At 41.5% G+C, this 12,270-nt stretch overlaps 2 protein-coding genes across 3 annotated transcripts; one reads left to right on the top strand and one right to left on the bottom strand.

Moving 5' to 3' along the window:
• Window positions 1-977: 977 nt before the first annotated feature.
• LOC107036361 (serine/arginine repetitive matrix protein 1) lies at window positions 978-8,299 on the bottom strand. Of its 2 annotated transcripts, none has more exons than XM_015254296.2 (7): window positions 8,125-8,299; window positions 7,695-7,928; window positions 6,293-6,826; window positions 4,485-5,205; window positions 4,324-4,378; window positions 3,451-3,477; window positions 978-3,325 (listed from the first exon to the last, which is right to left on the bottom strand). In XM_015254296.2, the coding sequence occupies exons 1-7, from the start codon at window positions 8,190-8,192 to the stop codon at window positions 2,424-2,426; spliced, it is 2,541 nt and encodes an 846-aa protein (XP_015109782.1). In that variant the 5' UTR covers window positions 8,193-8,299; the 3' UTR covers window positions 978-2,423. The 2 variants fall into 2 exon arrangements, with proteins under 2 accessions (XP_015109782.1, XP_015109783.1); XM_015254297.2 differs by having other exon boundaries at window positions 6,293-6,820.
• A 655-nt stretch (window positions 8,300-8,954) lies between these two features.
• LOC107036305 (inosine triphosphate pyrophosphatase) lies at window positions 8,955-11,001 on the top strand. The gene is made up of 2 exons (XM_015254187.1): window positions 8,955-9,111; window positions 10,374-11,001. Exons 1-2 carry the CDS (start codon window positions 9,065-9,067, stop codon window positions 10,936-10,938), a joined length of 612 nt encoding a protein of 203 aa, XP_015109673.1. The 5' UTR covers window positions 8,955-9,064; the 3' UTR covers window positions 10,939-11,001.
• Window positions 11,002-12,270: the final 1,269 nt, after the last annotated feature.

Raw genomic sequence — 12,270 nt, 5'->3', positions numbered from 1 at the left:
TTCATAGAAAAAAAAATCTTAGAATGATACGAACCGTTCCGCCTCCATGAACAGCTCAGTAATCCCAAAGTACCAAAAAAACCACTAAAAAAATATCTCGCACTTTCAACTGTAACTCGACACGCGATACCGCTCGAATGCGTCGAAATGAAGTACAAACTAAAAACGAAAAAAAAAAAAACAATTCTGCGAACGTCAGCTTCTACGAAAAACTTGTGACGTCAATAATGCGTCAAAGTTCTCAGCGATAACACCAATTCTTTTTTTCTTATCGTATGCGCCGATATATGAAACTGCATCAGGGTTTATCCATTTTTCAAACTATTCGGGAGAATAAAAAAACTGTAAGACTGCGTGGATGGTTTTCTTCATTGTTAAATTGCCCAGACATAAATCTTATCATCAAATATTATCTCACATTATCCTCGTGGTTTCACATTCGCATGAAGCCAGTACATGCACTCAGTGCGAAGAAATTAATCGGTAATTAATTGCCTCCAAGTCTAAATAATTCCACTTCACATAGAAAAAAAAAAAGAAAACACAATTTCAAAGACCTGATCACATTTCAGAGTCATGTTTCATCGAAAATCCTCCACTGATGGCATCAGCATTCCACAACAACGATGTTTACTGCTTGATTGATGAAAGAAATTAAACTCCACTGATGGCATTAGAATTCCAAAAAAAATTCCGATTGCTTGACAAACTTATAATACTCAATGCACTCGATCCAATACAGTAATTGACGAACGACTGCTCCTCCCCACGATTAATATCCAGATGAACCTCCACATCCTCCAAAATTTCCCCCGGAATCCACTGCCACGTCTACTGGACTTAATCTCAATATCTCATCGCTTTCATTCAGAACAGAGGAACTCTTCTTCTATTTTCGTAATCATCCTGGTGGAAATTATATTTCACTGGTGGCATCATAATGCCACAGAAACGATGTTGATTGTTTAATTGATGAAAGAACTTAAACTTCACTGATGGCATTAGCTTTCCAAAAAAAATTCTGATTGCTTGACAAATTTATAACACTCAATGCACTCGATCCAATGCAGTAATTGACGAACGACTGCTCCTCCCCACGATCAACACCCGGATGAACCTCTACATCCTCTAGAATTTCCCCCGGAATTCACTGCCACGTCCCCTGGACTTAATCTCAATATCATCGCTTTCATCCAGATCAGAGGGGCTCTCCGCACGACTGCAATCACTCCTGTTGTCGTAATCATCCTGGTGTAAATTATACTTCACTGATGGCACCATAATTCCCCAAAAAAATGTTGATTGTTTAATTGATGAAAGAACTTAAACTCCACTGATGGCATTAAAATTCCAAAAAATTCTGATTGCTTGACAAACTTATACTACCAATGCACTCGATCCAATGCAGTAATTGACGAACGACTGCTCCTCCCCACGATTAACATCCAGCTGAACCTCCCATCCTCCAGAATTTCCCCCGGAATCCACTGCCACGTCCACTGGACTTAATCTCAATATCATCGCTTTCATTCAGAACAGAGAGACTCTTCTTCTATTTTCGTAATCGTCCTGGTGGAAATTATACTTCACTGATGGCACCATAATTCCCCAAAAAGATGTTGATTGTTTAATTGATGAAAGAACTTAAACTCCACTGATGGCATTAAAATTCCAAAAAATTCTGATTGCTTGACAAACTTATACTACCAATGCACTCGATCCAATGCAGTAATTGACGAACGACTGCTCCTCCCCACGATTAACATCCAGCTGAACCTCCCATCCTCCAGAATTTCCCCCGGAATCCACTGCCACGTCCACTGGACTTAATCTCAATATCATCGCTTTCATTCAGAACAGAGAGACTCTTCTTCTATTTTCGTAATCGTCCTGGTGGAAATTATACTTCACTGATGGCACCATAATTCCCCAAAAAGATGTTGATTGTTTAATTGATGAAAGAACTTAAACTCCACTGATGGCATTAAAATTCCAAAAAATTCTGATTGCTTGACAAACTTATACTACCAATGCACTCGATCCAATGCAGTAATTGACGAACGACTGCTCCTCCCCACGATTAACATCCAGCTGAACCTCCCATCCTCCAGAATTTCCCCCGGAATCCACTGCCACGTCCACTGGACTTAATCTCAATATCATCGCTTTCATTCAGAACAGAGAGACTCTTCTTCTATTTTCGTAATCGTCCTGGTGGAAATTATACTTCACTGATGGCACCATAATTCCCCAAAAAGATGTTGATTGTTCAATTGATGAAAGAAAAACTCCACTGACGGCATCAGAATTCCAAAAAAATTCAGATTGTCTGACAAACTTATAAAACCAATGCACTCGATCCAATGCATTAATTCACGAACAACTCCTCCCCGTGATTACCATCCAGCTGAACCTCCCATCCTCTAGAATTTCCCCCGGAATCCACTGCCACGTCCCCTGTACGGCCTCCCCCCAGTGGAGAACTTTGCCCTCGAGCTCCTGGCCTTCAACGACCCAAAGGACTTTCCCCTCCCTCGCCAGTTGTCCCTGGAGAATGACTCCTCAATAATCTCGATATCATCGCTCTCATCCACACCAGAGGGGCTCCCCCCACGACTGCGATCGCTCCTGTTGTCGTAATCGTCCTGTCGCTCCATGCTCCTTCTGAACGTCGGCGAGCCTCTCCTGTCTCTCTCCCTGGAGCCAAAGCCCCTGCCCGACTGGTGGGAGAACTCCTCTCTCGATCGTATCGGTGACAGATCAAAGGCCCTCGAGTCTCGGGGCTCGTGCCCCCTCTCCGGACTCCGAGTCCTCGTCTCGCGATCCACTCGAGAGGGTGATCCCAAGTTCCACGATCTCGCGTTGCTCAGACTCCAGCGGAGATCCCCTGCGTCCCTCTTAGCTGGGAAATCGTAGTTGTCACGAACACTCCAGTCCAAACGGTCCATTATCGGTCGCTTCTCCTCTCGCACTGGGGGCGGCGTAGGCTCGAAGTCACCCGGGCACACTTGAGCGCAAAAGTCCATCGATTCGTTGCTCGTCTGTGTGCTCTTCTCCTCCAACAGGCTCTCCGTCTGCGTGTACTTCTGGAACATATCGGCCTTCGGTGGAAGTTTCTCCCTCTCCTCTTCCTCGTCGTCCCAGATTATCTTGTTTTTTGTTCGTTGGACCAGCAGAGAGTTCGAGGTCATCTCTTTCTTGATGACTTTGGGCTCCTCCACTGTTGGATCGTAGAAGAATCTGCCCGACATCTTCAGGCGGGGGTCCTCTTCGGGCAGGCTCCTCAGGGCCATTTCGCAGTTTCGGAGAATTTCGGGCTTGAATCCTGTGGTTTAAATTAGCCGGTCATGAGGGGTTCAGGGCTTTGTGAGGGGGAATCATGCTGTTGGGGTTTACACTGAGTTAAGGGGTCACACAGTCACTTAGAGGGGGTAAGGAGTGAGAGCTCACCTGGGTATAAAACTGGACATCCCGAGTCTGAATATGGAATATCGAAAAATTTGACGATTAGTTTTTATGGAGGATTTAATCGAGGGACGATCACTCGGGAAATCGGAGTGAAGAGGGAATTGCAAGTGTACAATCCTGACTTTTTTTGTGATTTGTCAATCCAATGATAAATATGAAGTTAAAAAAAAACGAAATTCAGAATTTCGAATTTCGCAATTTCTTGAAATGCGAGTTATCGTGTTATTTATTTTGGAGTGCAAACTGGAGTGATAGAAAACAATTTCTCTGTCATATTACTTTGACTAATGTCTTGACTTTATAGTATTTTCATCTTTAATTTCCTTGAATCAAGTCGAAGTGAATTGAATGCCTAGAAATTCCCCAACATCTTCTAAACTTCCCAATCTTCCAATTCGATATACCATGTAATTAATTTCTAACTGCAAAATGGAATGATCAAAACTCACTCGTCTTTTATATTCCTTTAACTAATCTAATATATCGACTTCGTAATATTTTTATTTTCAACTCCCTTGAATCAAATCGAAGTGAATCAAATGCCTAGAAATTCCCCACCATCTTCTAAACTTCCCAATCTTTAAATTCGATATACCATGAAATTAATTCCTGACTGCAGAATGGAATGATCAAAGCTCACTCGTCTTTTATATTCTTTTGAATAATTCCTTTGACTGATATATCATAATATTAATATTTTTATTTTCAACTCCCTCGACTCAAATCAAACTGAATCAACTCCCAAAAATCCCGAATCTCCAAAATCTTACAACCTTTAAAATCGACTTCACCATCTACCATATTCCCGAGTGATCGCCCCTTCCAACAATAAAACATTCACCGAAAATTTCGCACCTTTGGCTGAGACCGACGCCTCCAGCAGGCTGGACAAGCTGGTTTTTTCAAAAGGCTGGAAACGTTAACCAATTAAAGAAAGCTACAAAAATCCACTACTTACTTCTACACCTTTGATCTCCATCTCTCAAAAAAAAAAACAATCAAAGAATGCATATTACTTTGGAATTGGAGATAACAGGTGGTTCAGGTGTCTTCAGCCTGTCAGGTCTGCCAAGTCCCCCGTTGTGAGACGACGCGCCTCGAGGGCTTCTCTCCCTCTTGCGCTCATAGTGTCCATCAGAGAATTCCCTCCGCGGTGACGGTGACCTCCTGAGAGATTTCGACGTCTTGCTGTACCTGGCTGGCTCGACATTCGCCGGTGCAGGGACTGGCTGAGGCGACGGCACAGGAAGCAGTCCAAATCGTTCTTGAGGGATTGGAGCTCCTTGATTGTACATCACAGGTGCTGCATTGTATTCAATAGGCGCTTGATGCATGGGTACAGGCTCGAAGCTCATGGGCTGGGGAATTGAGGGGTCGAACGGTATGAATGGAGCAGGAGTTGGTGCAGGCATTCCCATGGGCACAACAGGATCCATCATCGGAAGATAGTGCTGACTAGCCGGTGGTACTGGATGCATAGGTGTGGGAAGCAGTCCTGGACGCCCGATGAACTGATCAACTGAAGCAGTGGACATGAGTGCCTCGTCCCTGAACTGTCTCGCTATCTCGTTGATGAAGGGCGAACGCTTCCTACGACGATCTGGCGATTTACTGAAGCTCCGACGACGTGGAGAGCCTCGACGCACTGGTGAACGACTCAATCTTCTTTTACGATCTGGGGTACGAGTCCTGCGACGCTCGCGGGATCTACTTCGTCGGAAGACTGGCCTTAGGTCACTGTGAAATTTTTCCACTATTTGTTCTTTCTTTTACATCGATTTACAATGATTTCGGGTGTACAATTGTGATTATAATGTTGTTTACAGGTATTTGTTGGTGGCTTGAATGAAAAAAATGCAGGAAAAATACAATTGAAGTTTGGGGGATTTTGTTTGTCTGATTTTTCAGCCTCATTCATTATTTGTCATTCAAGGGAGGGGTTCGGTTCGGTCGTTGATGTGTGCAGGGTCATTGGCTTGATTGGCGCAGTTGGTATTCGTGAAGATATCGCATATAATGGCGCTAAAATCATCGCAGGTACCGCTGGAAGTTTTACACTGTCGTTTATCATGATGTTATTGGATAAATCATTGAAAACTTCTAGCTAACACCATTCAAAACTTTTTTATGGTAATTTCGTAATCTTCGTGCCATTGTTTTTATATAGATTTTATATAGAATATCCCCAAACTCGATAGCAATCTGGGCTGGATTTAGGGGATAATTTTGTCAAGATAGGGGGACTCGAAGATTACAAAGAGTTTTTCTCCAGTTAGTTATTTTTCAACATAATTTAGTCGAAAACTCTAAAGGGGTTTGACTCAGGACCAAATGTAAATTAAACTCCCAAAAAGTGTTGATTCCAACACTGAAATATTTAACCCCTCACACTGAAGACATTACCACCAATTTTTTTTACTGTGCAGTAAAAAATTTTGAGTAAATTTCGACTCTGAATCCACTCCGTTTATCGGGGTGGATGTACCAAGTATATTAATTCCGTAGTTAAGTAATGAGTGGAGTGAAAATTGGCACTGCCATGGTGTCAACATGACCACGATAATCCCCCCAGTTTAACATGAAGCCCCAAACCCACTCCCCACCAGAATTTGACTCAGGGCCAAGTGTGAATTAAACTCCCAAAAAACGCTGATTTTAAAACCGAAATATTCAACCCCTCCCCTGTAGACATTAACACCGAATTTTGTTTACTGTATAGCCAAGTACGTCTCAGCCATTCCCCAGCTTACTACTTGTTCACACGACGATCGTATTTTTCTCTGCATTATTTTAATTCACATTAATTTTGGAAAGAAGCCCTCACCGTCCCTCCACTCGCCTCCTGGGGCTGCCTCGTCTGTCCCTGCGGTCGATGGGGCTCCTGCGCTCCCAGCTGGGTCTCTTTCGACGCTCCGAGCTCCTCCGTCGATCCAAACTCCTCCTCCTCGTGTCCGGAGAGGGAACCAGGGGACTTCTGTCTCGATGAGAGGGGCTCAACCTGATCCTCGAGCGACTTCTTCGCTTCACAGGGCTGTTCCTGTGTCTCTCCAGTGTTCTACGACGCTCGCGGCTCCTCTTGATCCCTCGGTCCAGGAGACGCTCGGTCTCAATGGCCTCCACCTCGGTACCTGGTGGCACAATAGTGTCCGAGTCCAGGAGGTGCTTGATCGCTTTCTCCTTCTCGGCCAGCATTTTACTGTCCGTATCGCGTTTTGTTCGCATTTTGTCGCGTTCAATGTCCTTGGAACTCTTGGTTGGGTCTCGTCTCGCGTCCTCACGTCTTCTCTCCTCTCTTCTGGCGCGCTCCGCGCGGTCTCTTGCCGGCGATCCTCGTCGACGATCACGCTTACTTCTGTCCCTACAAGCAGCCTCGTTATCACTCATACATTGATGCATTAGACTGATTTTTACATTGAATGGCGCGGTTTTCTCATTTTGCAGGAGGTCACGATAAATGGTATGTGGACAAAGCAACACTTGGGAAATGTTGTCGTATTGGTGTTAACATGTGCCAAGATGTTGTTCTTCACACTTTTCCAATCTACCATTTTTAGTTCCGTGATAATAATTTTTCTTGTTATTCTTTAATTAAGACTTTGATATTTCGGATTGCATTGGTTATTTATCGTTTTATGAAGCTTCTTCATTTTATGGATTGCATGGTTTATGATTTTTTAGTACTGTGAGAACCGCATTACTTTCTCATTTTTTATTCTATCCACTGCGGAAATTTTTTTCAAGTGAAAAGTTTGTTTTGAGATGTAAAAAATGTTGTGCTGAAAAGAAAGTGATTTCTCAAATTAAATCTAGTTAAATTAAGTTAATCAATAGTTTTTTAGTCTCAAATCCAAAATATTTGAATGCAAAAACCAGTTGTGAACCAATCGCCCCTCATCTTTCGCACAAATACAAAATCTTTTGACTAAAGTTTTTTTTGCCCAGAGCCAGACGCTAAGACATGAGATAACTCAATCAGAAATGGGTTGAAAATGGTAATATTTGGACTAGAAATGAATAAAATATGGTCCATGTTATTCTGAGTTTTTCAATGTGTCTCAGGAATGACATTCTGGCACCCTAATACGATAAACTATGTTCTTTTACCCCATAACATTCAGAAGTGTGTCAAACTGTTACAGATAATTCCCTACGAATTAAATTACACCGAATATTCCCATGGAAAATTGATCTACAGCCTTGCAGCAACATTGAAGGATTAATTCTACCTAGAGTGTCTCCTGTCCCTGTCCCTGATGTTCCGTTGACCTCCGATGTCCTCCGGGCGCTCCTCGTCGCCCTCCCAGGTGTCCACGATGTTGAAATCCTCGTCGTCCAGAAACTCCTGGAGCTCGTCGTCAGGAATGTCCTTCAGGCCGTCTATCGCACGTTGCACATCGTCATGGGTGTTTCTCGAGCCTCGATCGTCATTCCTGTTCCTGTGTCCATCCTTAATAATGTCTCTGCTCATTTCAGGGGTTTGGTTATTTCTCCACTATTCGTGGGGCTCAATTTTTTTTTATATGAATTCAGAGGATTTTTCTTTGAAGTGTAATTCGGAGGACAAATGGGTTATGAGATGAGAATTTTCACGGTTTCCTGGTGTGGTTCGCCGTGAGCAATGGTGAATTAGTGGTTTGAGGTTAGATATTTGATTACTTGGTAGATTTGGGTGCTCTGCGAAGTGGGGATTGAGGTGACTGCTGGGGCAGGGGTTCGGCAGTCATTCGACAGTCCAGCCACTTTTTTCGGAGATTCTCAGGTGCGCGGTGATGAAGAACTGGGTTGAATCGGGGAAATTGTCGAATGCACTTCGGAGTTCGTGTCTATTGTTTTCCGGACACTAGCGCCACTGGGGCGGTGGCGACCGCGGGGTAGAACCAACATCTGAACATAGATGAGTAGGTAAAACTGAAGATCTAGATTCAGACCACCAGTTTTTAAATCGCGGGGTGTGACCAGTAAATGACGCTCTTGTGGCGCATAAATTTTTAAACCAACAGCCAGGGTAAAAAAAATACCTAGTGTTACTCAGTGGGATCTGGCGGACATTGAATTATTCAATTAGTAAAATGCTTGCAAATGGTCATTTTGCACATAATTTTGTTCTATCGTATATCATTTATCGTTTTATATTATTTTGTTCATTTGTAATTATTGAAAATGATATTGTAATTTTCTAACAATGTACCACTTTGCCGATATGGAGTACATTTCAAGCCCAAAATGACCTCTATATAGTGGAAAATGACGTCGTTGAAGAAATAATTTAAAAGAAAAAAAAAGAAAAAGAAATAATTTAACATTGGTTTAAATGGGAGTTGCGGAGACATAAACATGAATATCATCCACTTTTTATGTGGATGTAATTCTCAAAATCAGCAAAACCGAACAACCATTTTTATAAAATTATAGTGGCAACTAATTCAAATACATAAAGCCCTTGATATTTCTCGGTGAATAAAGTGGAAATCTACGAACTACTGTGCGCAGTGCAGGGTGCTGTTGAATCCAGCGACCGGTCGATTCCCGATCCCGGCTCCGTCCACCCGTTCTTCTAATAATTTATCTTTTATTTTAATTTCCATCGCTCTCATCGATGCGAGAGTCATCCGTCGCAGATTCGGAACAATCGGAACAATCAATGTAAGTCTTTTTTTCAATTGACTTGGCGAATTTAGCACGTGTTTGTTCATCCGTCGCTGGCAGCGATGTTGCGATAGATTCACGAGAGCTGGCGACACAGTTCAATAACAATGCTCTCCCCGCGAGCTTTCAATCAATCTCAATTCCACGACATGTAATTCAGTAGCAAAGTGGTAAAACGGTACAAAACAATTTCGACTATTGACCAGTTTTCAATGAGTATCTCGGAATCTAAGGGAGATAGCAAAATTTTTGTTATAAGCTTTTTTATAGAGCCGATTGAGTGCTACAACAAATGTGATTACGAAAATTTCGCTATCTCCTTTAGATTCGGAAATATTCCTCAAAAACTCGACTGGGAGATAAGTCGACTTACACCGTTTTACCGCTTCGCTACTGAATTCAAAATTGGTTTCTTGTTCAAATGATGTAATGTTCGTAAAGTTTCCCTGATCGTCGAAGTAATTCATTTTTTATTGATTTCAATGTCTTAGCGACATTACTACGAAATAATTCTTACAAAATTAATCGCGTATGTGAAAAATTAAATGGGAAAACCTAGCGATTCAGGAATTTATCCCCAATTATTAGGGATGCGCGATTGCGAAATTCCGTAGCCGCAAAATCCTGAAATTCAGTGATTTTGCCACGTATTTTCGATGGCATTATCATTAATTATTCTGGACATCATCACTAATTGTTAGAGTAATGTCGCTGATATGAGGGATTCATCCCTAATTTTTGGGAATTTATCGCCAAAGTTCAGTGATAAAAATCTCTAGTTAACTATTAACTATTAAATAATAACTATTAAATATTAACTAATAAATATTAAATATTACTAATACTAATTACTAATAAATATTAATAACTATTAAATATTAACTATTAAATCTCGTTAACTATTAACGAAAATTCATTTGGTCATATTCAACTCTATCATTTTAGTTATTCAGCTTTATTAATTTACTGGGCAATCATGCGCGCCGTCGCGCGCGACCGCCTTCAAGTGAGCGCTGTAACGCACAATAACATCCTCGTAGTCATGGAAATCACTGATTGATCCATCAACCAATCGCAGGGCGAATAAAAAGTTAACAATCAAAACAATCATTCATCGTCAATCAACTTTACGGAAAAGAATTAGTTTATTAGTTTATTTAGTTATTAGTTATTTAGCTATCGTTATTCAACTCTGTCATAATAGTTGACGAGTCTCGTTTGGAATAAATGAACGAGTCTATCGATTTATTATCTTTCAGCATGGCAAAGCCCCTCGTTTTCGTCACGGGTAACGCTAAAAAACTCGAGGAAATCGTAGCAATTCTGGGGAAGAATTTCCCCCGCACCGTTGCGAAGCAGAAAATTGACTTGCCCGAGTACCAAGGCGAAGCGAGAGACATCAGTATATCGAAGTGCAAAGCAGCGCAGGCGATAGTCAACGGTCCCGTGATTGTCGAGGACACTTGCTTGGGGTTCAACGCGATGAAGGGTCTTCCAGGTCCCTACATCAAGTGGTTCCTGGACAAACTCGGGCCTGAGGGACTCCACGACATGCTTGCCGCCTGGGAGGACAAGTCCGCAGAGGCAATCTGCACTTTTGCTTATTCCTCGGGCAATCCGGAGGACGAGGTCATCATTTTCCAGGGGAGGACCACGGGGACTATCGTCCCACCGAGAGGCCCGAGGGACTTCGGGTGGGACGCCATATTCCAGCCGGATGGGTACACTGAGACGTACGCGGAACTCCCGAAATCTGTTAAGAACGAAATTTCACATCGCAGTAAAGCTCTTGCGCAGCTTAAGAATTATTTCATGCAGAATTAGGGTGACGGGTTTTTTGTAATCGAAGAAATGATTTGTATGAATAATTACTAACTCAACTGTATCATGAAAGTTTTGAAAATAAAATGAAGAACTAAATCTGTGGCGAAGCGATAAAACGGTTCAAGTCGATTTTATTCGTCAGTTTTCATTGAATATCTCGGAATCTAAGGGGGATGGCAAGATTTTTGTCAGGACCTTTTTTGAAGACCGTACTACGGGCTACGAAAAAGGTCCTTATGGAAATTTCGCTATCTCTCTTAGATTCGGAGATATTTCTCGAAAACTCCGGTAAAGGCAACTCGACTTGAACCGTTTTGACGGATTTCATTTAATGAGAGTATACCTTCACTGAGAGCTTGATATAAATGCCTTTGCATTTAAAATATCAAATTGAAGACATAAAGGAAGGCATCAGATATGTGTTGGACAATTTTCTCATCGAAGTCATTGAATTGGTAATTTATTTTTACCAAAACAAACACGTAATTCATAAATTTCCGTTGATCTTGTCACCATAGCGCTACTATCAAATTGGTTGGGACAACACAAGATTAGCAGGCGGAAGAACGAAATTCCGAGAAGGGAGAAATGACGCAATGACAACTCATTCACAGAAGTCGTAAATCATTTCGATTAGTTTTTTCCTCGAATATCGTAGTCATTGCTACACACGAAACAATCACACATTCGTTATCTCACTTTTGAAATTTAAGGTATTGAGATCTCCAAGTGGGTCAAATAATACTACTGGAATATTCCACGTATTTCGCATGCTAATTACATACAGTTACCGATTTTTCGAAGATTAAAAACCCCACAAATGAACTAACTCGTCAATAAAAACACTTGTGAAGAGTTATAATTTCACACACGACAAAATTTCACAGAACATAGCTATACTGCGCGTTTTTGTAATAGGAAATGCCCAATAGAAACTATTATATAAAAAAATCAGTAGAATTTCATCTTTCGTTAAAACTTTATCTACAGAAATTCCTCGACATGAATTTCCTAAGTGTTTCACTTAATTTTTATTCTCTCATGAGTTAAAAAAATCTTCAAAAAACAGAAAATTTGAGCGGCGGAATATCTACAGAAAAAATCTCAATAATCTCAATAATATTCTTCTTATTGAACATTCTAATTGCAAAAAAAGCGCAAAATTTTCTTCGCACGTGTCAAAATGCAAACAATTTTCTAACAATTCATCTGGTGATTGTTCAAGCCTATTAGGGCTCGCACGGAAAATTCTACACGTAAATTACGCTTAACAAGTCGTCTTTTACGCTCTCTGAAGCGCATTTTACGCTTGACGTTGAACCGTAAATTACG

The sequence above is a fragment of the Diachasma alloeum genome, unplaced genomic scaffold (assembly GCF_001412515.2).
Source record: "Diachasma alloeum isolate Michigan unplaced genomic scaffold, Dall2.0 Dall_scaffold_00208, whole genome shotgun sequence".
In the NCBI taxonomy this organism is placed as follows: Eukaryota; Metazoa; Arthropoda; class Insecta; order Hymenoptera; family Braconidae; genus Diachasma; species Diachasma alloeum.
Note: the sequence above shows the minus strand (reverse complement) of the source record. Positions and strands in the feature narration are given on the sequence as shown.